This window comes from Pagrus pagrus (genome assembly GCF_965226575.1).
Source record: "Pagrus pagrus genome assembly, chromosome: 18".
Taxonomy (NCBI): Eukaryota; Metazoa; Chordata; class Actinopteri; order Spariformes; family Sparidae; genus Pagrus; species Pagrus pagrus.
In genome coordinates, this window is record NC_140202.1 from 17,885,822 (window position 1) to 17,913,589 (window position 27,768).

At 44.4% G+C, this 27,768-nt stretch overlaps 1 protein-coding gene across 1 annotated transcript; it reads left to right on the forward strand.

Moving 5' to 3' along the window:
- Window positions 1-27,464, forward strand: dync1h1 (dynein, cytoplasmic 1, heavy chain 1). Its single transcript, XM_084380412.1, has 78 exons — window positions 1-374; window positions 1,570-1,657; window positions 1,872-2,045; window positions 2,178-2,433; window positions 2,549-2,735; window positions 2,833-3,104; window positions 3,229-3,456; window positions 3,578-4,231; window positions 4,359-4,781; window positions 4,940-5,119; window positions 5,285-5,434; window positions 5,548-5,694; window positions 5,889-6,029; window positions 6,160-6,336; window positions 6,516-6,626; window positions 6,719-6,838; window positions 6,953-7,192; window positions 7,320-7,475; window positions 7,617-7,730; window positions 7,832-7,942; window positions 8,041-8,250; window positions 8,382-8,528; window positions 8,626-8,792; window positions 8,910-9,083; window positions 9,210-9,564; window positions 9,669-9,863; window positions 9,952-10,234; window positions 10,334-10,434; window positions 10,545-10,704; window positions 10,944-11,184; window positions 11,274-11,457; window positions 11,553-11,765; window positions 11,900-12,138; window positions 12,248-12,404; window positions 12,513-12,737; window positions 12,869-13,099; window positions 13,217-13,357; window positions 13,535-13,768; window positions 13,873-14,079; window positions 14,225-14,346; window positions 14,461-14,626; window positions 14,736-14,899; window positions 15,111-15,240; window positions 15,367-15,500; window positions 15,613-15,727; window positions 15,815-15,976; window positions 16,100-16,314; window positions 16,438-16,642; window positions 16,731-16,904; window positions 17,073-17,192; window positions 17,334-17,454; window positions 17,717-17,912; window positions 18,646-18,763; window positions 18,856-19,071; window positions 19,173-19,385; window positions 19,631-19,758; window positions 19,897-20,050; window positions 20,180-20,326; window positions 20,508-20,658; window positions 20,800-21,053; window positions 21,193-21,327; window positions 21,411-21,505; window positions 21,597-21,771; window positions 21,945-22,020; window positions 22,136-22,296; window positions 22,396-22,507; window positions 22,614-22,674; window positions 22,772-22,895; window positions 23,038-23,151; window positions 23,285-23,455; window positions 23,653-23,870; window positions 23,979-24,082; window positions 25,259-25,467; window positions 25,723-25,876; window positions 26,037-26,179; window positions 26,285-26,453; window positions 26,737-26,861; window positions 26,998-27,464. The coding sequence occupies exons 1-78, from the start codon at window positions 125-127 to the stop codon at window positions 27,124-27,126; spliced, it is 13,923 nt and encodes a 4,640-aa protein (XP_084236538.1). The 5' UTR covers window positions 1-124; the 3' UTR covers window positions 27,127-27,464.
- Window positions 27,465-27,768: the final 304 nt, after the last annotated feature.

Here is a 27,768-nt window from a genome sequence, read left to right on the forward strand (position 1 = left end):
CGTTCTGACAGCGGCAGTCAGCCTCTGACCAGCTCGGTAGTCACTACAGCTCGTCAGTTAACGTCAGCCTTGGTTCTTTGTTCACTTTCACGCCTGGACCGGTCGTCGTTGACCGCTTCAAAGCATGTCTGACGGCGGGGGGACGGAGGAAAACTCCGGCACCATGGAGGTGTCGGCCGTTCAGACGGTCGCTGATACCTCCGTGCTGCAGAAGCACATTCGGAAATTGGTACCGTTGCTCCTGGAAGATGGCGGCGAGGCCCCGGCCTCACTGGAAACCGCCCTGGAGGAGAAGAGCGCCGTGGAGCAGATGAGGAAATTTCTGGCAGACCCTCAGCTTCACACCATCCTTGTGGAGAGAAGTGCACTCAAAGGTACATCTCGGCAGAAGAGCCTAGCTAGCTAGTTTTATATCAATAACATGACTGTTCAGTTTTAATACAATATGAACGCAATTTGTCTTTAACCGTTCATTCTTCACAAGCGAAATGTATTTAAATCCGCTGCTAGTTAGCTAAGTTAACAGTGCATGTGAGCTAACCTGCATTATTTGACAGCCGGCTCGATAACAGTGCTAGCCTAGCGTGCTACCACCGTCCATGACAATGTTAATTGTAAGGCAACTACGCCACACTGGGTGGGGAGGAGAAAAAAAAGCTCATGACAGCATAATACACTGCAATGAAGCTGCTCAGTGTTGGATATCATTTAAAGGGTGAAAACTGGTCAAATTAAGACCTATTTTATAAACATTTAGCTAAGGTACTGTAGAATTCATTGCAAGTGAGCATTACCTTTGCTCTGATTATTTATAAAGCACATTCAATTAATACTTTTAGACAACTGTTGTGTTGTGTAAAAGAGAATAGAACAAACACTGTGCTTATAAAGCCCCCAGCTCTGGATATAAAAATGACGCAAGCAACAGCATCATATTCATTGAAAGAGAATGAATCCTTTGTAATCACTTCCAAGTCATGTTGTCTGCACCTTCTTGCGGGTTTATCATGTGAACCAGCTTGTGTCAATGAACACATGATATGCAGTTTTCTCCAGGCAAATTAAGCTTCAGAGCTGCTTGCCTTCACTAATATTTTTAGTCCTGATCTCCTGATACTGAGTATGATAGCGACAGTCTGAGCCTGTAGGATTTGGATTCCCAGCCAGACAGTAACTTCTCCAACCTATTCATGCTTTTGCACTAAGAATACAAATGCTGCAATGCAGAGATTACAGATGGCTATCTTTCCCTTCAAACCATGACCTCACTTCTGAAGGAGGGTGGGGACATAAATGGGTGGAAGCAGTTGAGTGTCAGATTGCACTGTCATCCTGCTGTAACGTGGCTTTTTATATTCAGATAAAACCAGCAGCAGAGTCATTTTATTGGCCTTGAACTATCAGTCCTTACTGCTTCAGTCAAGTCTTAAAATAGTAACTTGCATGGTGAAAAACATCAGGTATTGCAAACACACACTGATTAAGATTGGCAGTGTAAAGAATATGACTTTATGAGCCGTCTGTTTATTTGTTCAGTTAAGACGTAGATTTTCTATGTTGCTCACACAGAGGACGTTGGAGATGAAGGAGAGGAGGAGAAGGAGTGCATCACTTACAATGTCAGCATTGACATACACTATGGGATCAAGTCTAACAGGTAATGAAACTAATGCTTTGAACATGAGTCTTCCTTTCAGCCATGCAACTGCATGTGATTTCATCAGTAAAACTGAAAAAGTGCTTCCCTTTATTCATGTAACCTGTATTTAAGAAAGCAGATTCTTAGTTTACTGCATAGCACTCATCCTCAACTTATTGTGCAGTTCTATTAATCCTGAACTATTAATTTTTCACCCTTTGTTTCACTGCAGCTTGGCTTTGATCAAGAGGACAGGTGTCATCGATGCAGACAAGCCCATATCAACCCAAGTTCGAGTTCTGACCTTGAGTGAGGATTCTCCCTACGAGACACTCCACTCTTTCATCAGCAATGCTGTCGCTCCTTTCTTCAAGTCCTACATCCGCGAGTCTGGCAAGGCAGACAGGTAATCCTAAAAAGTGTCTTTATATTTTGTTGAAACCTTTCATCTAAAAAGCTTAGGCGTGAACCTGCATGAAGGAACAATGTAACATTAATGGATCATTCATTTACACTATAATCTCTCCTAATCCTGTAGAGATGGGGATAAGATGGCGCCTTCAGTGGAGAAAAAGATTGCTGAGCTGGAGATGGGTCTTCTCCACCTGCAGCAGAATATTGAAATTCCTGAGATCAGCCTGCTCATCCACCCTATCATCACCAACATCGCCAAGCAGCTCTATGAGCGTGGGGAGAAGCCTAAGGTCACTGACTTTGGCGACAAAGTGGAGGACCCAACCTTCCTCAACCAGCTGCAATCTGGAGTCAACCGTTGGATCAGGGAGATCCAAAAGGTAAGAAACATTCCCATAGTTCCCTCACAAGCAAAACAATGATGTTCTACTCCATGTAATAACTAAAATTAAAATATTTAAAATAAATATTTGTCTGCACCTGTACTTTTTTAAGGTGACAAAGCTTGATCGTGACCCAGCTTCAGGCACAGCCTTGCAGGAGATCAGTTTCTGGCTGAATCTGGAGAGAGCCCTCAACAGGATCCAGGAGAAGAGAGAGAGCCCTGAGGTTCTGCTCACACTGGACATCCTCAAACACGGCAAACGTTTCCATGCTACTGTCAGCTTTGACACCGACACTGGTGAGTGGCAACAAGCGGAAAACAAATTTTCTTTGGCTCATTTCACTTCTGCTGCCACAGTATGATTAATTATTTGTCCTCTCTGTACTTCTCACAGGTCTGAAACAGGCTGTGGAAACCGTCAATGACTACAATCCTCTGATGAAGGACTTCCCTCTCAATGACCTGCTCTCTGCTTCTGAGCTCGATAAGATCCGTCAGGCCCTGATGGCCATATTCACTCACTTGAAAAAGATTAGGAACACCAAGTACCCTATCCAGAGAGCACTGCGTCTGGTGGAGGCCATTTCAAGGGACTTGAGCTCCCAGCTCCTCAAGGTGTTGGGCACCAGGAAGCTCATGCATGTTGCCTACGAGGAATTTGAAAAGGTTTGTGTGCTTGGGTCTCAAGCTGAAACTAAAACCTATTGTATTCCCTGAAAAGTACACTCTTACGTAATTACTCAAAACGTTACATGTCTTCTTAAATGCCTATTTAAATGTTCCTGTGCAGGTGATGGTGGCATGCTTCGAGGTGTTCCAGACCTGGGAGGATGAGTATGAGAAACTGCAGGTGCTTCTGAGGGACATTGTGAAGAGAAAGAGGGAGGAGAACCTGAAGATGGTGTGGCGTTTGAGCCCTGCCCACAGGAAGCTCCAGTCACGTCTGGATCACATGAGACGTTTCAGAAGGCAGCACGAGCAGCTGAGGGCTGTGATTGTCCGTGTGCTGAGGCCTCAGGTAAATCACCATCAGGCTTACCATTATTTATTTATATATTTATGTATTTAATGTTGTTAATTAATATCTGGCTTCATCCACACTTGACTGAGAAATGGTTCTTCTACTTGTTTGTCTTCAGGTGTCTGCTGTGCCACAACATGCCCCTGGAGAGACAGTTGAGCCTCAGGACATGAAGGTAGCTGGAGTTCTTTTTGATGCTGCCGATGCCAATGCTATCGAGGAGGTCAACCTGGCATATGAGAATGTCAAAGAGGTCGATGGCCTTGATGTGTCTAAGGAAGGCATGGAAGCCTGGGAAGCTGCCATGAAGCGTTATGATGAACGCATTGACCGTGTGGAGACCCGTATCACCGCCCGCCTGCGTGATCAGCTGGGAACCGCCAAGAACGCCAACGAAATGTTCCGCATCTTCTCCCGCTTCAATGCTCTCTTTGTGCGTCCCCACATCCGTGGTGCCATCCGGGAGTACCAGACTCAACTCATCCAGCGTGTGAAGGATGATATTGAGTCACTGCACGACAAGTTTAAAGTGCAGTATCCTCAGAGCCAGGCCTGTAAGATGAGCCATGTCCGAGACCTGCCACCTGTGTCCGGCTCCATCATCTGGGCCAAGCAGATCGATCGTCAGCTGACTGCATATATGAAGAGAGTGGAGGATGTCCTGGGAAAAGGCTGGGAGAACCATGTGGAGGGGCTCAAGCTGAAGCAGGATGGAGACAGCTTCAGGGCTAAACTGAACACCCAAGAGATATTTGATGACTGGGCTCGTAAGGTATGTAATCAAATGTTATATCTTTGACAATAACATTTAATAAAAGTTGTAGTTTTTGCTTCATTTTTCTATTTTTGACAGTTTTTCTGTTTCTAAATATTTGTTATTCCTTTCGTTTGTAAATCAGGTGCAGCAGCGTAACCTTGGTGTATCTGGCCGCATCTTCACAATTGAGAATACCCGTGCCCGCGGGCGTACTGGAAACATGCTCAGGCTTAAAGTCAACTTCCTCCCAGAGATCATCACCTTGTCCAAAGAGGTCCGCAACCTTAAATGGTTGAGCTTCCGTGTTCCTTTGGCTATCGTCAACAAAGCCCACCAGGCTAACCAGCTGTACCCATTTGCCATCTCTTTGATCGAGAGTGTGCGCACCTACGAGCGCACTTGTGAGAAGGTGGAGGAGAGGTCCTCCATCTCCCTGCTGGTGGCTGGGCTGAAGAAAGAGGTTCAGGTTCTCATTACTGAAGGTATCACTCTGGTCTGGGAATCCTACAAGCTTGATCCCTATGTCCAGAGGCTGGCTGAGACAGTCTTCAACTTCCAGGAGAAGGTCAGTCTGGAGGAGCTATAACTGTAAAATTGCAGCATACATCCTGCAGAAGTAAAGCTTCTCCTCAGTGTCATTTTAGAAGGAAACAAGTGCTCTTGTTTAAATACCCAAAACATTAGTTCTAAACTTTTTTTTTTTGCTGTTTGTTTTGTTTCCAGGTGGATGACCTCTTGCTGATTGAGGAGAAGATTGATCTTGAGGTTCGCTCTCTGGATACATGCATGTTTGATCACAAGACCTTCACTGACATCCTCAGCAGAGTCCAGAAGGCTGTGGACGACCTCAATCTCCACTCCTATTCCAACCTGCCCATCTGGGTCAACAAGCTTGACATTGAGGTTGGCACCACAAAACAAAATAATTATTTATTGTCATTTCATTAGATTGTGATTTATTTGAGTTTGAAAGGTTTAAATGTTCAAAATATTTCCATTCTTTTCTTTTTACATATGGCGAGCATGAATGGTTTTCAAACAGGATTGGTTTTTGTTTTGTTTTCATAGATTGAGCGTATCCTGGGAGTGCGTCTGCAGGCTGGCCTAAAGGCCTGGACCCAGGTGCTCCGTGGCCAGATAGAGGACAAAGCTGATGTGGACATGGACACTGAGGCTCCACAAGTGAGCCACAAACCTGGAGGGGAGCCCAAGATCAAGGTAGCCATTGTGACTGTAGTGACTCTGTTGTTTTGTTTTGTTTCAGTCATACATTACTAAATCTTGGATTCGTTGACAAGCTGATTGACTATTGTGATATTTTCTTTTATCAGAATGTTGTCCATGAGCTGAGGATTACTAACCAGGTGATCTACCTGAACCCACCAATTGAAGACTGTCGCTACAAGCTCTACCAGGAGATGTTTGCCTGGAAGATGGTCATCCTGTCCCTTCCCAGGATCCAGAGCCAGAGATACCAGGTAGAGATTTCTGAATGGTTTTAATAATAAGGCTGTGAAAAAGCACAAGATACTTTGAACATATTATCTGCCAAACACAAAATACGTTGTATTTCATTCTACTTCTGACGTGATATATAGACGGACGTGGTTTTTGTGTCCTGTTACACTTGTGCTTTTGCTTTGATCAAAGCTAACCTGTCCTTCCTCACCAGGTGGGAGTTCACTATGAGCTGTCAGAGGAGGAGAAGTTCTACAGAAATGCCCTGACTAGGATGCCAGATGGCCCTGCAGCTTTAGAGGAGGCCTACAATGCAGTAGAAGACATTGTCGGTGAGGTGGAACAGTATGTGAAGGTAAGAGTCATCTTGTTATAACAACACAAAAAAAGTGTTATAACTTTTATTGCTAATCATAAACATGTATAATATACACTGTCATGTACATTAGTTTGTGAGGATTCATCCCTGTGTTGCCCCTGTCCAGGTGTGGCTGCAGTACCAGTGCTTGTGGGACATGCAAGCTGAGAACATCTACAACCGCCTGGGTGAAGATCTCACCAAGTGGCAGGCTCTGCTGGTCCAGATCCGCAAAGCACGTGGAACCTTTGACAATGCAGAGACACGGAAAGAGTTTGGACCTGTGGTCATCGACTATGGCAAGGTAATAATGACCTAGAGTCCGAGGTCCTATATAAGAACAGCAATTCTCAAATGACCATCTCTAAAAGAGTCTTTTACATGAAGAGGTTGTTAAAAAAGACCAAATTTTAGTTAACAGTATTAAACAATGTCTGTTATTTTAAGGCAAGCATTAATGTTTGTATTTGTCCCTGACAACAGGTCCAGTCCAAGGTGAACTTGAAGTATGATTCCTGGCACAAAGAAGTGTTGAGCAAGTTTGGTCAGATGCTCGGCCAGAACATGCAGGACTTCCATGGCCAGATCTCCAAGGTAACGCATATTAGAGAAGACACTGATCAGAAGATTTTCCATGAACTAGATTTTTTTTCCTCATCACGTTTCTTTTTATGTTTCTTCAATAGTCTCGTCAAGAACTGGAGCAACATTCTGTGGACACGGCTAGCACGTCAGATGCTGTCAACTTCATTACGTATGTGCAGACCCTGAAACGCAAGATCAAACAGTTTGAGAAAAATGTGGATGTAAGTGCTCAAATATTTACTCTAAAACCTTCAATATCCAATCATTCCTCCAACTTCAGGTTTTAAGAAAAACTTTTGCTACGCTAATCAGCTTCATCTTCCTTTTACCCCTAGTTGTACCGTAATGGACAGCGTTTGCTGGAGAAGCAGCGATTCCAGTTCCCTCCGTCTTGGCTGTACATTGACAACATCGAAGGTGAATGGGGTGCCTTTAGTGACATAATGAAGCGCAAGGACACTGCTATCCAGCAACAGGTGGCCAACCTGCAGATGAAGATCGTCCAGGAGGACAAAGCTGTGGAAAACCGCACCACTGACTTGCTCAATGATTGGGAGAAGACCAAACCAGTCGCTGTAAGAGAAATTAAATCATCTAAAGCATTTGCTTTTGTGACTGGAATAATTTGTAAAAACAATATCAAATGTTTGACATTAAAAACTTTGGCTTCTTTGATGTCTAACTTTTATTATGGTTCACCAGGGTAACCTGCGTCCAGAGGAGGCTCTTCAGTCTCTGACCATCTATGAGGGCAACTTTGGCCGTCTGAAAGATGAAAGGGAGAAGTGTGCCCGTGCCAAAGAAGCTCTTGAGCTCACTGACACTGGTCTGCTCAGTGGCAGTGAAGAGAGGGTGCAGGTAATGCCAGCAGTTATATTAAGAGTTACAGGTCTTATCTTTAGTTGTATAGATGTTTTAAAACCGTACTGATGCCTAAGAAAACAATCTTTTGATTTTTTTTTTATTTATTTATTTATTTTTTTAATCTTTGTGGTGTAGGTGGCACTAGAGGAGCTGCATGACCTGAAGGAGGTTTGGTCTGAGCTGTCAAAGATCTGGGAGCAGATCGACCAGATGAAAGAGCAGCCATGGGTGTCTGTACAGCCTCGCAAGGTAACAGATCGACATAATCATTCAGATCATTATTGAACCTCAAGTTTTTTGTCAAATTCTTGGTATATAACTATTTTTGTGTTGGTGTTTTATGTTTGTAGCTTCGTCAGAGTCTGGATGCTCTTCTGAACCAGCTGAAGAACTTCCAAGCAAGACTGAGACAGTATGCCTCCTATGAGTATGTCCAGAGGATGCTTAAAGGATACCTCAAGGTCAGGCAGCTAGTTTTTCCTACTAAGCACAAATGTTTGCTCACAAGAAAACTTAAAATGGGTTATTAAATTCTCTTCCTCTTCCTTCCTCTGACCAGGTTAACATGTTGGTGATTGAGCTGAAATCAGAGGCTCTGAAGGAACGCCACTGGAAGCAGCTGATGAAGCGTTTGCATGTGAACTGGGTCCCGTCAGAGCTGACCCTGGGACAGATCTGGGATGTGGATCTGCAGAAGAATGAGATGGTGGTGAAGGATGTTCTCCTGGTAGCCCAGGGAGAGATGGCTTTGGAGGAGTTCCTCAAACAGGTGAGAGAAAGACCCTCAAGATATTTTGCAGCGTTATTATATAATCTACAGCTTTCAGTCTGGATTATTAAAAATGACGCTCTGGTTTATAGACCTTTTTTAATAATAATTCTGTGTTTTTTGGTCCTCAGATCCGTGAAGTGTGGAACTCGTATGAGCTCGACCTGGTGAACTATCAGAACAAGTGTCGTCTGATTAGAGGCTGGGATGACCTCTTCAACAAGGTCAAAGAACATATTAACAGCGTGTCTGCCATGAAGTTGTCTCCATACTATAAGGTAAACTGAATGACATGTTGTGTTCTTTAAGATTTTAAAAGTATTTAAGTTTTCAGAACTGCATCAACACCTTGCTTCTCTCCTTTCTTTCTCCCAGGTGTTTGAGGAAGACGCTCTGAGCTGGGAGGACAAGCTGAATCGCATCATGGCTCTGTTTGACGTTTGGATTGATGTCCAGCGTCGCTGGGTCTATTTGGAAGGCATCTTTACCGGCAGTGCTGACATCAAACATCTGCTGCCTGTAGAAACTCAGAGATTCCAGAGGTAAATAAAGGAACCTTATTTTTACACTTTATTTTAACAGACCATAAAAAAATATTATTGTAACAATATTTAACACTGGAACACACTTTATTTTATCTCTCTGTTTTTATTCCACAGTATCAGCACCGAGTTCTTGGCACTGATGAAGAAGGTGTCAAAGTCTCCCTTAGTGATGGATGTGCTGAACATACAGGGAGTGCAGAGGTCTCTGGAGCGACTGGCTGACCTTCTGGGAAAAATCCAGAAAGCTCTTGGAGAATATCTGGAGAGAGAAAGATCCTCATTCCCAAGGTAAGAAGATATGAAAAACAAAGCAAGAAAAAAATCTATGTTGAATATTTGTAATCAATTCCACTGATTCACACATTCATTCACTAACTATCCTTTAATGAGCCATCACACTCTCTTTGTTTCCAGGTTCTACTTCGTGGGAGACGAGGACCTACTGGAAATCATCGGCAACAGCAAGAATGTGGCCAAACTGCAGAAGCACTTCAAAAAGATGTTTGCTGGTGTTTCTAGCATCCTGCTCAACGAGGACAACACTGTGGTGCTGGGAATCTCCTCCCGCGAGGGTGAAGAGATTCTCTACAAGACACCAGTCTCCATCACTGAGCACCCCAAGATCAATGAGTGGCTGACACTGGTGGAGAAGGAGATGAGGGTGACGCTGGCCAAGCTGCTAGCTGAGTCTGTCACAGAGGTCGCATCCTTCAACAAGGGTACAGCTGTTGACCTGAGTCAGTACATCAACTGGATTGACCGTTACCAGGTTGGTATTGAGAGCATTTACTCTACACATAGTTATTCAGCATTAATGGAAACTGGGCAATGTATTTTATTTTTGTAATTTTACTCTGTTTCCACTCCTCACAGGCCCAGCTGGTGGTCCTGTCCACTCAGATTGCCTGGTCTGAGAACATCGAGTCTGCCTTGACCACCATCTCTGGTGGTGGGGACATGTCTCTCATGCAGGGAGTGCAGACAAACGTGGAGGCCACCCTCAACGTGTTGGCTGACACCGTGCTGATGGAGCAGCCTCCACTCCGTAGGAGGAAACTGGAGCACCTGGTTAGAGGGAATCTTTTTTTCAAACATTCTTACGAATTGTTTTCCAATGAAAAAATGTATCTTTAGTCCCTCTTCTGCTCTGTCGTAGATCACCGAGCTGGTGCACCAGCGTGATGTGACCAGGGCTCTGATCAAGATCAAGATTGACAACCCCAAGTCCTTCGAGTGGCTCAGCCAGATGCGCTTCTATTTTGACCCCAAGCAGACAGATGTCTTGCAGCAGCTTTCCATTCAGATGGCCAATGCTAAGTTCAACTATGGCTTTGAGTACTTGGGTGTTCAGGACAAGCTTGTCCAGACCCCACTGACAGACCGATGCTATCTCACCATGACCCAGGCTCTGGAGGCCCGCCTTGGAGGGTCACCATTTGGTATGAAAGCTTTTTGTACACACAAGAAATGGAAATCTAGATTTTTTTTTTAAGTTTTCATATCAACGATCAATTTCACTGAGTTTATCCTCCATCTAGGTCCTGCTGGCACAGGGAAGACTGAGTCAGTGAAAGCTCTCGGTCACCAGCTGGGTCGCTTTGTCCTGGTCTTCAACTGTGACGAGACGTTCGATTTCCAGGTACACAACTGCCTTCACACTCTTTGTTCTTGTGCTTATCATTTGCTTTTTTAAAGAATGTATCTATTTCTCATATTGGTCATTTTAATTTATAAATCTCTGTTCTTTAGGCCATGGGTCGTATCTTCGTGGGTCTGTGCCAGGTGGGTGCATGGGGCTGCTTCGATGAGTTCAACCGACTGGAAGAGAGAATGCTCTCTGCCGTTTCCCAGCAGGTGCAGTACATCCAGGTTGCCTTGAGGGAGCACAGCAACCCCAACAGAGACAGGAGTGAGTATAATACAAATGGGAAGTGTCATAATTTGTAGAGAGACTGTCCTTTAATAAGAATATCCAGATTCAATTCCGTATCTTTGAACACCAACTCCCTTTAAAAGAGGGGTCCAAGGAGATTCAACAAAATGGCTTTCCTCTCTGCAGAGAAATATACATTTAAGAGAACACAAATTGTACAAAATGTTTCCATGAGAACTACATTGCGAGTAACTATATATCTGTCATCTCCTCAGGTGTGCCAGTTACCACAGAGCTCCTGAACAAGCAGGTGAAGGTCAGTCCAGACATGGCCATCTTCATCACCATGAATCCTGGCTACGCTGGCCGCTCTAACCTGCCCGACAATCTGAAGAAGCTGTTCCGTAGCTTGGCCATGACTAAGCCCGACCGCCAGCTCATTGCTCAGGTCATGCTGTACTCTCAAGGTTTCCGCACAGCTGAGATCCTCGCCAAGAAGATTGTGCCCTTTTTCAAGTATGTACTGTTTAAGAAAAATGCATGTGGCTTTGAGAGAAATTTGAAGGTACTTTCTTCTCTGAATTTATCCCTTGCCTCCATTTCAGGCTGTGTGATGAGCAGCTGTCATCCCAGAGTCACTACGATTTCGGCCTCCGAGCTCTCAAGAGTGTGCTGATCAGTGCTGGTAATGTCAAGCGTGAGCGAATCCAGAGAATCAAAAAGGAGAAGCTGGAGCGTGGAGAGGTTGTGGATGAGAATGACATTGCTGAGAACCTTCCAGAACAGGAGGTGTGGAATTTTTACATGTTGTTTTTAAAATTCAACAAAACATTTGAGGTACTTTCTTTCAGTTATTTCACACAGTCTGTGTCTTGTTTCTGTAGATCTTGATCCAGAGTGTGTGTGAGACCATGGTTCCCAAGCTGGTGGCGGAGGACATCCCTCTGCTGTTCAGCTTGCTGTCAGACGTCTTCCCTGGAGTCCAGTATTTACGTGGAGAGATGACTGCTCTGAGGGAGGAGTTGAAGAAAGTCTGTGCAGAGATGTACCTCACCTATGGAGACGGTGACGATGTTGGCAGTATGTGGGTGGAGAAGGTATGTAGTTAATAGACAAATTAAGTCAACGTATATCTTACTGAGTGTGACCAGTAATGGTGAGTTGTACAGCCCTGCCTGCACTGTTAGGCTTTCCCCAACTTTTCCTCTACTTTCCATTCATCCCATTCCAGGTACTCCAGCTGTACCAGATCACACAGATCAACCACGGTCTGATGATGGTGGGACCCTCAGGAAGCGGGAAGTCCATGGCATGGAGGGTGCTGCTCAAGGCCCTGGAGAGGCTGGAGGGTGTTGAAGGTGTGGCCCACATCATCGATCCCAAGGCCATCAGCAAAGACCACCTGTATGGAACCCTGGACCCCAACACCCGTGAATGGACCGATGGGTTGTTCACGCACATCCTCAGGAAGTGAGTTCTCTAACACATTTTATTAAGTCAGCTCTGTCATCTTTATCTCGTTAAGTAGGACTTTTTGAAAAATAACTGTGGTTTAAAATATTTTGTTCTTTTTTTTCAGGATCATTGACAATGTTCGAGGAGAATTGCAGAAACGTCAGTGGATCATCTTTGATGGTGATGTTGACCCTGAGTGGGTTGAAAATCTTAACTCAGTCCTGGATGACAACAAGTTGCTCACCCTGCCCAATGGAGAGCGTCTCAGCTTGCCACCAAATGTAAGTGCATGGCACTTAAAATACAAATGTCTGTTTTTATCTTATTAGACAATAATGTTCTGTGTATTGACCTGAAATTTCTCTCTCTCTCTCTCTCTCTCTCTGTAGGTGCGTGTAATGTTTGAAGTACAGGATCTGAAGTATGCCACCCTGGCCACTGTGTCTCGTTGTGGTATGGTCTGGTTCAGTGAGGACGTCCTCAGCACTGACATGATCTTCAACAACTTCCTGGCTCGCATACGCAGCATCCCATTGGACGAGGGAGAGGATGAAGCTCAGCGCCAGAGAAAGGGCACAGATGATGAGGAAGAGACTGCATCACCAATGTTGCAGGTAATTGAAGCAAAGAAAATACACTATTACAAAAAACAAGACCTCTTAAGCAAAAACATTTGTAGCAATTCATTCAATAAAGATATTTTATTTTGATTTAACTAATGTCCTATTCCCTTCCTTTACATTAGATCCAGCGTGATTCTGCAGCTGTCCTGCAGCCCTACTTCACCTCTACAGGCCTGGTGATCAAGGCCTTAGAGCATGCCTCCAAGATGGAGCACATCATGGACTTCACCCGCCTGCGCTGCTTGGGTTCCCTGTTCTCAATGTTGCACCAGGCCTGCCGTAATGTGGCACTCTACAATAATAACCACCCTGATTTCCCTATGCCCATTGATCAGCTGGAGAAATACATGCAGGTAATGTTATGCTATCTAATATGATTTTATTGTTATACAGACGTGTAACTTAATCACTGCAAAACATATGTGCATTTTCTTAAAACTGATATTTTTTGTGGCTTTATCTTTCTACAGAAATATCTGATCTACGCTGTGCTGTGGTCCTTCTCTGGTGATGGACGGCTGAAGATGAGGGCTGAGCTTGGAGAATACATCCGTCGCATCACCACTGTACCCCTCCCTGCTGCACCCAATGTCCCTATCATCGACTATGAGGTACAGCCTCTTAGTGATAAATGGTTCTTGAGTAAATAAAAAATATAGTTTGCTTTCAGTGACTTGCAGATACAGAGAATCTACCTAAAACTACTGCAGTCATGTTATTTCATATATATATAACATGTTATTCTCATGATATGAGTGACCATTGCATCGTTTTCTTTGAATCTGCAGGTGTGCATCTCGGGTGAGTGGCAGTCCTGGCAGGTCAAGGTGCCCCAGATTGAGGTAGAGACCCACAAGGTGGCGTCCCCTGATGTTGTGGTTCCCACCCTGGACACTGTTCGCCATGAGGCTTTGCTTTACACATGGCTGGCAGAGCACAAGCCACTGGTGCTTTGTGGACCTCCCGGCTCTGGAAAGACCATGACTCTGTTCAGTGCCCTCAGAGCGTTGCCTGATATGGAGGTGAGAGGCTGGATGAGAGAGAATGAGTATAAATTAAAGGGGATAAAATGTAGGAAAGATTTTGACATTGTCAACATATCCACATTCGCCTTCTACTCTACCAGGTTGTGGGTCTGAACTTCTCCAGTGCCACTACCCCAGAGCTGCTGCTGAAGACCTTTGATCATTACTGCGAGTACCGCCGTACCCCCAACGGTGTGGTCCTCGCCCCCGTCCAGCTGGGCAAGTGGCTGGTGTTGTTCTGTGATGAGATCAATCTGCCAGACATGGACAAGTACTGCACACAGAGAGTCATCTCTTTCATCAGACAGGTATGATATATTTTTTACAACCTGAAATATTGCGTTTGTAGCAATACATTGGCTATTTTATAGGACTGTCATAGCAGCATAAAATGTGGTATCCCTCCTTTTATGTTAAATTCAGTATAACAATAAATATTGTGTTTTTTTGCAGATGGTTGAACATGGAGGTTTCTACCGCACCTCAGACCAGACTTGGGTCAAACTGGAGAGGATCCAGTTTGTTGGAGCCTGTAATCCTCCCACTGACCCTGGCAGAAAGCCTCTCACACACAGGTGCAGTTCAGACTTCATACCTGCTTAAAACAATAATATCATTAATAACACAATTATATGAATATGAATATGAATAGCCCTAACAGTGACCATTTGGTGGTGTGCTGTTTCTAGGTTCCTGCGTCATGTTCCTGTGGTGTATGTGGACTATCCAGGTCCAGCCTCTTTAACCCAGATTTATGGAACCTTCAACCGTGCCATGCTGCGCCTCATCCCATCTCTGCGTACCTATGCAGATCCTCTTACTGCTGCTATGGTTGAGTTCTATACCATGTCTCAGGTATGGGGATTACGATCTGTACATGTGTCACATAAAACTTTTAAGTCCTTTTGTTCATACTGTTACTAATTTGCCTGCATATCTAATTTCAATCCCTTTTTCCATTTAGGAGCGGTTCACCCAGGACACCCAACCTCACTACATCTACTCTCCCAGAGAGATGACCCGCTGGGTGAGGGGCATCTTCGAGGCCCTGCGGCCACTTGAGAATCTGCCTGTGGAGGGTCTCATCCGCATTTGGGCCCATGAAGCCCTCCGTCTCTTCCAGGACAGGTGAGGCTGAGCTTTAACACTCCAAGAGGGGACTGTTTTTATTATCCCTGGTATTGTTTTAAGGGACTTGTTATGGTAACAGTTAATCTGTTGGACATTAAAGTGTGTTCATTAGTCTTGATATGGTAAAGTGGGTGATAAATGCAGTAAAAAAGTATTTTAAGAATGGCCATTTTGATGATAAGGTTGTTTGTCTTCAACCTTTTTCCAGGCTGGTTGGTGATGAAGAGAGAAGGTGGACAGATGAAAACATCGACATGGTTGCTCTCAAACACTTCCCCAACATTGATAAGGACAAGGGCCTCAACAGGCCTATCCTCTACAGCAACTGGCTCTCCAAGGTAAACTAGAAATAGGCTGAACATGATGAGAAATTCCTGCTTTTCTAATGATGCTGAAATATTGAGAATTGAGTCTTCATCATTTTTTATTTCCATTTTCACTGAGTTTATTGTTTGTGGATGCAGGACTACATCCCAGTGGAACAGGAGGAGCTGAGGGACTATGTGAAGGCCCGTCTGAAGGTGTTCTATGAGGAGGAGCTGGACGTCCCTCTGGTGCTCTTCAATGAAGTGCTGGACCATGTCCTCAGAATTGACCGGTGAGTAACCGCTTCTCCAGCTGCTGATTGTCTTTTCATCTGCTGTTCGTTTAGTTTAAGGTCTGAAATAATTGTTTTGGAGTAAATTTTAAAAATGTATATCCTCCTCCAGAATCTTCCGTCAGCCTCAGGGCCATCTCCTGTTGATTGGTGTGAGCGGAGCAGGAAAGACGACCCTGTCCCGCTTCGTAGCATGGATGAACGGACTTAGTGTGTACCAGATCAAGGTTGGTTCAACACGTGAAGATTTTTGTGGTCATGTTACTACATTTTTTGGTCTGTTTATTGATTTTTTTGTATGCATGTGTTTTCAGGTACACAGGAAGTACACTGGAGAGGACTTTGATGAGGACCTGCGTACAGTGCTACGTCGTTCAGGATGTAAGAACGAGAAGATTGCCTTCATCATGGATGAATCCAACGTGCTGGATTCTGGTTTCCTTGAGAGAATGAACACACTGCTGGCCAACGGAGAGGTAACTGCCATTATGATCTGCAACTCATTGGGGAACAAGATGGACAGTACTGCCTTTTTGTTTTCTGAGGTATCTATTTGGTATCTGCTTCCTAATATGTTTAATGTTGACTGTTCTTCGTAGGTTCCTGGCCTGTTTGAGGGAGATGAGTATGCCACCCTGATGACTCAATGTAAAGAGGGAGCCCAGAAAGAGGGCCTGATGCTCGACACACACGAGGAGCTGTACAAGTGGTTCACCAGCCAGGTTATCAGGAACCTCCATGTTGTTTTCACCATGAACCCATCATCAGAGGGCCTGAAGGACAGGGCTGCCACATCTCCTGCCCTCTTCAACAGGTACGGCAACACATGGTGGACATTAACTGATTACATCACAAGCAGAGAGTAGATACTACAACTTTAAAATGACAAGATGGTGTTTCTGAGTTAACTGAAAACCTTTTTTTTTTTTTGCGTTAGGTGTGTGCTGAATTGGTTTGGAGACTGGTCCACAGAGGCCCTGTACCAGGTGGGTAAGGAGTTCACGTGCAAGATGGATCTGGAGAAACCAAACTACAAGGTGCCAGACTACATGCCCATCGTCTATGACAAACTGCCCCAGCCACCATCCCACCGCGAGGCTATTGTCAACGGCTGTGTGTTTGTACACCAGACTCTTCACCAGGTAGGGATGTTTCCACCGAGGGCATTTTAAACCAAGTTAATACATGTAACAGCTTGCTAATCCATACTTCATATGTTGCTATACACAGGCTAACAACCGTCTGGCTAAGCGAGGTGGTCACACGATGGCCATCACTCCTCGCCACTACCTGGACTTCATTAACCAGTATGCCAACCTGTTCAATGAGAAACGCAGCGAGCTGGAGGAGCAGCAGATGCATCTCAACGTTGGTCTCCGCAAGATCAAGGAGACTGTCGATCAGGTACATTCATTTTGTATTTTACTTCACTTTGAATGTGCTTGTATAGATTATGTGCCATTTTATTCCACCTATTTTTCTTGAAACCTGACAAGAGTTGGTCTCCACAGTCGAGATGGATTCATTTGCTTGTTTCTCATTCCCTGATTCTACTTGCGCCTTTTCATTCAGGTGGAGGAGCTTCGTCGTGACCTGAGAATCAAGAGCCAGGAGTTGGAGGCAAAGAACGCTGCTGCCAATGACAAGCTGAAGAAGATGGTCAAAGACCAGCAGGAGGCTGAAAAGAAGAAGGTACACAGGAAGAAATTTTACATTTAGAAAGATGAATTTTCTTCTTGGTAGTGTAGCGGAGTGATCCTTTTATCCTTGCATTGCACTTTTGGATTAACTGATTTCTTTAAAATATACTCCATTACCATTATCTGATTTCAGGTGATGAGTCAGGAGATCCAGGAAGCTGTGTACAAGCAGCAGGAGGTGATCAAGGACAAACAGCTGAGTGTGAAAGAGGACTTGGACCAGGTGGAGCCTGCTGTTATTGAGGCTCAGAATGGTACAGTTGTTTATTTCCTCACAGCAGTCTTTATACTATATTTGCTTTGTTGTTACAGAATGAGTTTATGTAAGTATATAACTTTTATAAATGTCCTACAATCTTTACTTGCCTTTCTTGAAACATTTTGCCTACAATGTTATCAGTTAGTCATTCATGGTGAAGGGCTTCTGGTTAACAGCTTATTCTTAACCTGCATCCTCCCTTCATCACTGCCCCATCCTTTTCATAATCCCCATCCTCGTTTACCTGATGCCGATAGCTGTTAAGTCCATTAAGAAACAGCACCTGGTGGAGGTGCGTTCCATGGCCAACCCACCAGCGGCTGTGAAGCTGGCCCTCGAGTCCATCTGCCTGCTCCTGGGAGAGAGCACGACTGACTGGAAGCAGATCCGTTCCATCATCATGAGGGAGAACTTCATCCCCACTATTGTTAACTTCGAGGCTGAAGAGATCAGGTGAAATAAGAAAAACAAATATTCTGGAGTTGTTCACTAAAGCTCTCTCCCTCTCTGTCTCTTCCTCTCTCTGACTTCTTGCCCTGTATGCTCCCCATTCTCCCTCTCCTCATACTACTTCTTCTTTCTTTCAAACACATTCCCCCTTTCACCTAACTAGCGGTGAGTTCTATTAAGCGGCAGCACCTAGTAGAAGTGCGGGCCATGACCAATCCCCCAGCTGCAGTCAAGCTGGCCCTGGAGTCTATCTGCCTCATGCTGGGCGAGGAGACCAGTGACTGGAAAAAAATCAGACAAGTTATTATCAGGGACAATTTCATCAACTGCATAGTCAACTTTTCCTCTGAGGAGATGAGGTACCGGTGTCAAAACGTCTGTCCAGTCCTTAATGGAAGCACAAATTATATCAATCAATCAGTGTATTAATCAAGTGACACCCATGATCAGAATTTGATTTTAGCATATTATTTTTGCTTAATCAGAAAACCAGCTGATGGTAGCAACGACCACTATGAAGTTGATGATGTCTATAATGTTAGTGGTTGTTGACATGATTTTTCATTTCTTACAGTGAAGATGGTAGAAATCGCTCTCCTTCCCCATCCCAAACAAAATCTAAATGATCTTGTGCAATATTTAATTTCCTGTGATTCATGATCATTGTTCAACACTTCACATTGGAGTATTTGACTGTGTAAACCTCGTCTGACTGGACTGTTTCCACTGAATCCAGTGACTCCATCCGTGAGAAGATGAAGAAGAACTACCTCTCCAACCCAAGCTACAACTATGACCAAGTCAACAGGGCATCTCTGGCCTGCGGACCTATGGTGAAATGGGCGATTGCTCAGGTAAGGAAACCTAAAAAAAATATGAACATAAAGATGTTGACTGGGTAAAGAGAGTACTCCTTTTAACATATACTTTTCTATCATTTCCCTAGCTTAATTATGCTGAAATGCTGAAGCGCGTGGAGCCTCTGCGTAATGAACTGCAGAAGCTTGAGGAAGACGCCACAGACAACAAGACGAAGGCAGAGGAGGTGGAGCAGATGATCAAAGACCTGGAGTCTAGCATTGCTCGCTACAAGGAGGAGTACGCTGTCCTCATTTCAGAGGCCCAGGCAATCAAGGCTGACCTGGCTGCGGTCGAGGCCAAGGTAACTGATCATCAAACAAATGTTTAGTTCACTCTATTAATCTCGAGTTAAAACTGAAGCCTCGTGAAGCATTTTTCTGAACTCTCACTCTCTCATCACAGGTGAACCGCAGCACAGCCCTTCTGAAGAGTCTGTCAGCTGAAAGGGACCGCTGGGAGAAGACCAGCGAGACATTCAAGAACCAGATGTCCACCATTGCTGGAGACTGTCTGCTCTCCGCTGCTTTCATAACATATGCCGGTTACTTTGAACAGCAGATGAGACAGAACCTGTTCACTACGTGGTCTCACCACCTGCAGCAGGCCAACATTCAGGTAGTTAAAGTCTGGTTACTCAAGGCTCAAGTCATTATTGATTATCACTCACAAATCTTAAGCCAAATCACCATTAGGAGGAACTTTTTTTTGTTACTCTGGTTCCTATGTTCACAGTCAGAAGACATCAAATGTGCACTTAAGCACTCTACTTAACTTTTCACATAGACCTCACATGTACTACGTACCGTCAGGGCACATGTTTTATTCAAATATCTGATTGGCATCATTTTTCTTCCACACAGTTCCGTACAGACATTGCCAGAACTGAGTATCTGTCCAATGCTGACGAGAGGCTCCGCTGGCAAGCCAACTCCCTCCCAGCTGATGATCTCTGCACTGAGAACGCCATCATGCTCAAGAGGTTCAACAGGTCAGTATCTTTTTTTCCTCTGACATTGTAATGTTTTTAGGTTTTAGAATAAAAATACTAAGTATTCCTGAGCATTAATTAGCCTCAGGTTGATTTCATATCCCATGTTGATCAATTCCATGCTATTGACCTTTCCAGGTATCCACTAATCATCGATCCATCAGGCCAGGCCACAGAGTTCATAATGAATGAGTACAAAGACCGCAAGATCACCAGAACCAGTTTCCTGGACGATGCCTTCAGGAAGAACCTGGAGAGTGCTTTGCGTTTCGGAAACCCACTGTTGGTCCAGGTATGAACAGCACCCTCACACAGCCAGCATCTCATTGTGCACTTGCTATTTACTCACTGTGCAAAGCCCTCATTTTCATCAAGGATTTGTTAATTTATAGTCAGTTCTTCTTCTTTTTTTGCCCTTAAGGATGTAGAAAGTTACGACCCCATCCTAAACCCGGTGCTGAACAGAGAGGTCCGCAGGACTGGAGGACGTGTCCTCATCACCCTTGGAGACCAGGACATCGATTTGTCTCCTTCGTTCGTCATCTTCCTTTCTACAAGAGACCCAACGGTGAGTTGACAGTGACTTAGATTCAACAGACTTCTATAGGTACCCGTCGATTAACAGTCTATTAAAGAAAATTAATTCAGTTCAATCGTATTCGTCTCAGACTGAAATGGAGCACTTCCCTCACTAAGATGATTGTACAAAGAAGTTAATCTGTGCTATATGGTGTCTCTTGTGTATGCAGGTCGAGTTCGCACCAGACTTGTGTTCTCGTGTTACATTTGTCAACTTCACTGTGACACGCAGCAGCCTTCAGAGCCAGTGTCTCAACGAGGTCCTAAAGGCTGAGAGGCCTGATGTGGATGAGAAACGCTCCGACCTCCTCAAACTGCAGGGTGAGACAAGAAGATAGAGATGTGCTTACACAATCACAGGGCACAGCTGTTGATGATAATGGCAGGGGTTACAAGATAATTCAGACTTGAGTCACAGTGGAGAAAAAAGCAAATGAACAACTGATCCCCCGTCTCTTATAGGTGAGTTCCAACTGCGTCTGCGTCAGCTGGAAAAGTCCCTGTTGCAGGCCCTCAATGAGGTGAAGGGACGCATCCTTGATGATGACACCATCATCACCACACTGGAGAATTTGAAGAAGGAGGCAGCTGAGGTGACCAGGAAGGTGGAGGAGACTGATATCGTCATGGCAGAGGTGGAGATGGTGTCACAGCAGTACCTGTCTCTGTCCTCTGCCTGCAGCAGCATCTACTTCACCATGGAGGCTCTCAACCAGGTCTGGACCAATCTAACTTGCACTTTCACCCCATATTTTATTTTCTTTTTAACATATAAAAACCCTTTAAATTACACGTACTATCAGAAATATTTTTATGATGTCTAATGATAAACAAATACTTTGTATCCTGCTACAGATGCACTTCCTGTACCAGTACTCCCTTCACTTTTTCCTGGATACCTACCACACTGTGCTGTATGAGAACCCCAACCTGAAGAGCATCAGCGATCATACACAGAGACTCGCTGTCCTAACCAAAGACCTCTTCCAGGTTTGAACCAGACACTTAGGAGACTCCTTCTCTTTGATGGTTTTGGTTATACAGAATCTAATTTTATTTGTTTTTTGATGTAGGTGCTGTTCAACAGAGCAGCCAGAGGTATGCTGCACCAGGATCACATCACTTTTGCCATGCTGTTGGCTAAGATCAGCCTAAAGGGCATTACCAGGTAAGATGCCAGTATAACACTAATGTGCCATCAGTTGTAGTGTTAGATAAAACAACATAAATCTCAATCATTTCAATCCTTATCTTTCCAGCGAGCCCTCTTATGATTCAGAGTTCCAGCACTACCTGCGTGGTAAAGAGATCGTTCTGACTGGCATGACACTGCCCAAAGTGAAAGGTCTGACTACTGAGCAGTGTGAGGCTATGGTCCGCCTCAGCCGCCTGCCAGAATTCAGCGACTTGGTGGACAAAGTTGAGGCTGATGAGGTGAGTGTAAACAGATACTGTCAATCTGGTATCACTTATATTTAGATAACTATACAGAAGATGCATATTAACCAACTTGTATTTATAAACATGCATCTGATTAAACGACTTTCTTTGAATACAAACTGCATCAGCGATCGTCATATCTTTTGTTTTTTGTTTTGTTATTTCAGCAATTCTTCATGTGGATTGAGAGTAACACCCCAGAGCTGGCTGTTCCTTATCTGTGGACAGAGGAGAAGCAGTCCAGTGAGTGTATAGACTTATATTTTGCAAATGAAGGATTAACCAAGCATAAATTTATTTTAAATAATGAGGTTTATGTCCTGTGTATACACGACCTGATCTGCTCTTCCCTGCTCAGCTACCATTGGCCAGGCAGTGCACCAGCTGCTGCTGATTCAAGCCTTCCGCCCCGATCGTCTGCTGGCCATGTCACATATTTTCGTCTCAAAGGTGCTCGGAGAGTCCTTCATGAACATCATCGAGCAGCCTCTTGACCTTGCTAATATCGTGGATAGTGAGGTAGTAAACCAATACTTCTTTTACTATTATTCCCTACTATGGTGTTTGGCGTTGTTGATGTTGTTTAACCTGTTTCTGACATTCCTCTGTTGTCTGTAGGTAAAGCCCAGCACTCCAGTGCTGATGTGCTCTGTACCAGGTTATGATGCCAGCGGCCTGGTCAGAGATCTGGCTGCTGAGGAGAACAAACAAATCACCTCCATCTCTATCGGTAAGGAATGAATAAGCTCATACTCTTGACACACAAAGAGGATCATTAAGTCAAAGTTCAGTGAGGATATTGTTCGTAAATGTTTGTGTTCTTACACTGTCCACAGGTTCAGCTGAGGGCTTCAATAAGGCAGACAAAGACATTAACACTGCTGTCAAGTCTGGCAGGTGGGTGTTTATTTAACTTTTTTTTTTTTCTGTGTATTTTCTGAGCATGTACACTTTGTTTTGTTGTACTGGTATCCTGACTGTTTCGGCCCTGCAGGTGGGTGATGTTGGAGAACGTCCACCTGGCCCCTGGATGGCTGATGCAGCTGGAAAAGAAGCTCCACTCCATGCACCCTCATGCCAGCTTCAGGCTTTTCCTGACGATGGAGATCAACCCTAAGGTAAACCGCATCACTTATAAATAATATTTCCAACATTTCATAATCTTGATAGACTTGAAGACTTCAGTGAAACTTCTTCAAACCCCAAATTTCCTTTTTTGCTTTCATTCCTCAAAGTTTCTGTTCTGTGTTTTCCTGTCAGGTTCCAGTGAATCTGCTTCGTGCCGGTCGTATCTTTGTGTTTGAGCCTCCTCCTGGTGTCAAGGCCAACATGCTCAGAACCTTCAGCAGCATCCCTGTGGCTCGCATGTGCAAGGTGACTTAATCTGGACGTACCAAACACAAATACTCACACTTTTCCACCAAAACCTTAATCATCACCAATAAAGCTATTGCACACTTCCCTGCAAGTTTTCAGTCTTGATGATTTTTCACTAATCCCTCTACAGGCTCCCAACGAGCGTGCTCGTCTCTATTTCCTGCTGGCCTGGTTCCATGCAGTCATTCAGGAGCGTCTGCGCTATGCACCACTGGGCTGGTCCAAGAAATACGAGTTTGGAGAGTCTGACCTGCGGTCTGCCTGTGACACAGTTGACACCTGGCTGGACGACACTGCTAAGGTTGGAGAACATTTCAGAAATTGTTTACAGATCTTTGCATGTAAGATTTATTTGTTGCCAACTGAAATTTCTACCAGCAACCCATTAATTCATACCCTTCTTACCTTTATAAATGCAAAATTCATCAGATAAATTATGATTGTATAGAGTTTTGACAGAAAATGATACATTTTGCTTCTGCACACACACACAAACAGGGTCGTCAGAATATTGCACCAGACAAGATCCCCTGGGCGGCTCTGAAAACGCTGATGGCCCTGTCCATCTATGGTGGCCGCATTGACAATGAGTTTGACCAGCGTCTGCTCAACACCTTCCTGGATCGAATCTTCACCAAGGGAAGCTTTGACAGCGAGTTCAAACTGGCTCTCAAGGTTGATGGGCACAAGGACATCAAGATGCCCGACGGCATTCGGTCAGTACTGGCTTTACACTAGTGTATTCTGGGTTATTGATACTGAACGAACATCTTGCTGATGACCTAAACTGGTTAAAAATTATTCATGATTTTGCTTTGTTACAGGCGTGAGGAGTTCATGCACTGGGTAGAGATGCTTCCTGACACTCAGACTCCATCTTGGCTCGGGTTGCCCAGCAATGCCGAGAAGGTCCTGCTCACCACTCAGGGTACGGCAAAGTCGATCGTCGTGATCATCTATACTCTGGTGCTGTGTCACAGTCACTGGACCACAACAAATCCTGGTTCTTCTTCCTCAGTCCATCTCCCAGATTTCATGTTTTCACATTAACCATCTTTCTCTCTGTTCTAGCATCTTTACGTTTATCCTGACAGGGTGACTCAGTGGAGGGAGATCAAGATCTTATTTTTTGTGTCTGCTTTGGGCAGAATTGTGTGTGTGTGTGTGTGTGTGTGTGTGTGTGTGTGTGTGTGTGTGTGTGTGTGTGTGTGTGTGTGTGTGTGTGTGTGTGTGTGTGTGTGTGTGTGTGTGTGTGTGTGTGTGTGTGTGTGTGTGTGTGTGTGTGTGTGTGTGTGTGTGTGTGTGTGTGTGTGTGTGTGTGTGTGTGTGTGTGTGTGTGTGTGTGTGTGTGTGTGTGTGTGTGGGAAAGAACAAATGCTCCCTCTGCTAATCTCTCATCTTCACTTCACCTGTTAGTTTTCTATGACATCATAAGTAGCTCCTTATCACAGTGTTGTATATCATAGTCATTTAGCTGTGTAGTTTTAGCCATCCTGCTTCAAAAGGTGTTCTGCCAAAAGAAGGGTGTGTGTGTCCTCACCCTCCAGCAGCTGTATTTCACAGCCATCATGTCGCTTTGCTGAATTATTACCCCCAACCCACCCTCAGTTTAGGATTCAAAACATCCACACACCTCCCCACCCCCTCAGTCTCATCCTCCCTCCCTGTTTATTTTTTTCTTCCAATTGAGTTCCACACCTCCTCCAAACTCCCACAATCCCAGCTCCTGAAGCATCCACCCCTTGAATCACCTGACTCCCACCAGTTTTCTCCATCAACCCTGTTCCCCTACATTGGTTATATTCATTTCTTTTACAGATCCAGTCAAGAATGTGGTTAATTTATCCTCCTGGGAACTTAAAATGTAACATTTGATTGAAATGTTGCCTGAAGCCTTGAATGTCTTTCGTCCTGCCCAGTGTAGTCCTCATTTATTTGTCTGTCTAGTGCAACTCCTTTTTTTCTTCTTACATTAACAAACCCTGAAGGTAAGCTGTTTGTTTCTTTGTTCCACTATTAATTTCTTCTCCCTCCTACCTCCCACCACGGCCTTGTCTTCCACCTCCCTCCCCCACTCACTCCCTCCCTCTGCCGGGCTGCGCAGGCACTGACATGATGGGTAAGATGCTGAAAATGCAGATGTTGGAGGATGAGGATGACCTTGCCTATGAGACGGAGAAGAAGGAGCGCGCTTCGTCCACAGCCGATGCCCAGCCGGCCTGGATGAGGACCCTCCACACCACTGCCTGCAACTGGCTGCAGCTCATGCCCCAAATGGTCAATCCACTCAAACGCACAGTGGAGAACATCAAGGTAATGGCAGTAATAAGGGGAGAGGTGGTTGGTAAGCAGAACTTTGGGGACTTAAGTGTTTTGTGTTGTCTACAAGAAGCTTTACAATGTAATGTTGAAAATCCTTCTGCTTGACTCGTGAGGGGTAATGAGAGGTAAAATGAAAAGAAACAAAAGCAAAGGTTTAAATATTTTATCTTCTTTGTGTTATCGATGCATCTGCCAAACATCTGTATTTGATTTAAAGTCTTGTTTATCCAAACACACAAACACCAGGACCCACTGTTCCGGTTCTTTGAGCGTGAGGTGAAGATGGGTGGCAAGATGCTGCAGGAGGTCCGTCAGGATCTGTCCGATGTGGTGCAAGTGTGTGAGGGCAAGAAGAAGCAGACCAACTACCTGCGCACACTCATCAGCGACCTTGTTAAAGGTAGAATCTTACTTTCTTACTCTCTAATTTTAAAAGTTTAAATGAATACGGGTAAATCACTACACTCTTCCCCATTGTCAGGCTTGACCAAACAGGTGTCATTGAACAGTTTGTACATTGAGGAATTAACTGGTTTACACCTGTTTTTCTTTCTCCCCAGGCATCCTCCCTCGCAGCTGGTGTCGGTACACAGTTCCAGCCGCCATGACTGTGATCCAGTGGGTGGCAGACTTCAGTGAGAGAATCAAACAGCTGCAGCAGATCTCCCAGGGAGCTGCCAGCGGGGGTGCAAAGGAACTGAAGGTGCTGTTTTGTTAACCGTTTGTGTACAGCCTCAGTCAGACTGTGAGTTTTCATTGCCCAAGCCACTCACAGTACTTGTATTTTTCTTTTCTCCTCCCTCTCCAGAACATCCACGTGTGCCTCGGCAGCCTGTTTGTGCCAGAGGCTTACATCACCGCTACCCGCCAGTATGTGGCCCAGGCCAACAGCTGGTCTCTGGAAGAGCTGTGTCTGGAGGTCACTGTGACCACCGCCCAGGGTGCCACACTGGATGCCTGCAGCTTCGGCATCAAAGGTAAGACAGGCAGCACGTCATCTGTTGTACTCTAGAGTTGTGTAACAAGTTATATTGTGGCGCATGAAATGGGATATATGTGGTTTGTGCTGGACTGTTTTCATTTTTGTCTGCTCCCTTGGGGATTCACAATCGTTAAAAACTAAAAGAAACAATAGATTCTGGCAAATACTCGCACTACTCTTGAAAATGCAGTCCAGTTAATGTCACTGAAATAACTTTTCGTACATGTACACTAAAGATTTGTAAAATTCAAGGGTTCAAAATGTCCTTTTTCTCCCAGGTCTGAAACTGCAGGGAGCTACTTGTGCAAACAACAAGCTTTCTCTGTCCACCTCCATCTCCACTGAGCTGCCTCTCACTCAGCTGCGCTGGATCAAGCAGAGCAACGCTGAGAAGAGACACACGGTATGAACAAGATATTCTCCTTCCTATCAAATAATCAAACGATTTAGAAAAATATTCTAATAATGGTGTTAAATTCAGATTTTGCCTTGGTAAATGTTGAACCACTCATCACGTTTGGTTTTTCGTCTCGTTGCAGGTGACTCTGCCCGTGTACCTGAACTTCACCAGGTCTGATCTCATCTTCACTGTCGACTTTGACATCGCCACCAAGGAAGATCCACACAGCTTCTACGAGCGTGGAGTTGCTGTCCTGTGCACCGAGTAGATGAAACAAGTCATTCCTGAAGACCAGAGAGTCTTGATTATTTAACCACACATAATCACTTCCATTCATTGCTTATTAATCACCATTTACAAAGTAGTTTGTAGCCTGTTGCATTCCAATATTAGACGTAGTTGGGAACATTCCTGGAGCAGTAATGAACATGTAACCATTTGTAGTGTTTGTGGAAAGTGTCTGAAAAGGTAAAGAGGATGTTGTCAGATGTTAAAGGAAGGGAAAATGAAATGTGGGAAAGGAAAGCTGGAAGTAAAGGATGTTTTTAGGAAAGAAACTGTATGTTTTTAGATGAAATAAAGTCCATTGGAATTAACAAAACTGCATTAATGACTTCAGTGTGTTTGTGTGGTAAATGTTTAATTTTAAGTCTGATATGAGAATAGAAAGGAAGTTGATTACCTGATCCTCACACTTAAAAAGTATGGAAGATTTCTGATTGTCACTACTGTCTATGTACTCTGTCAATCACTGAAATTAACTTCCGTCTGCCAGACTTCTAGAGACCAACTTTGAAATCACAAATTCACCGGCAAGATAAAATATGGTAATTGTAGGATAAATCCATGACATCATAAACATGGAAAGATTGTCCTTGTTGAAATGTCTGAACCCATTTTGTCACTGTTT

Excerpts from the sequence above, each read along its gene's own strand:
- dync1h1 (XM_084380412.1), top strand. The coding sequence starts at position 125 with ATGTCTGACGGCGGGGGGACGGAGGAAAACTCCGGCACCATGGAGGTG. Across the intron at positions 3,105-3,228 it reads CCTACGAGGAATTTGAAAAG|GTGATGGTGGCATGCTTCGA; the intron begins GTTTGTGTGCTT and ends GTTCCTGTGCAG. Across the intron at positions 10,235-10,333 it reads CCTTGGAGGGTCACCATTTG|GTCCTGCTGGCACAGGGAAG; the intron begins GTATGAAAGCTT and ends TCCTCCATCTAG.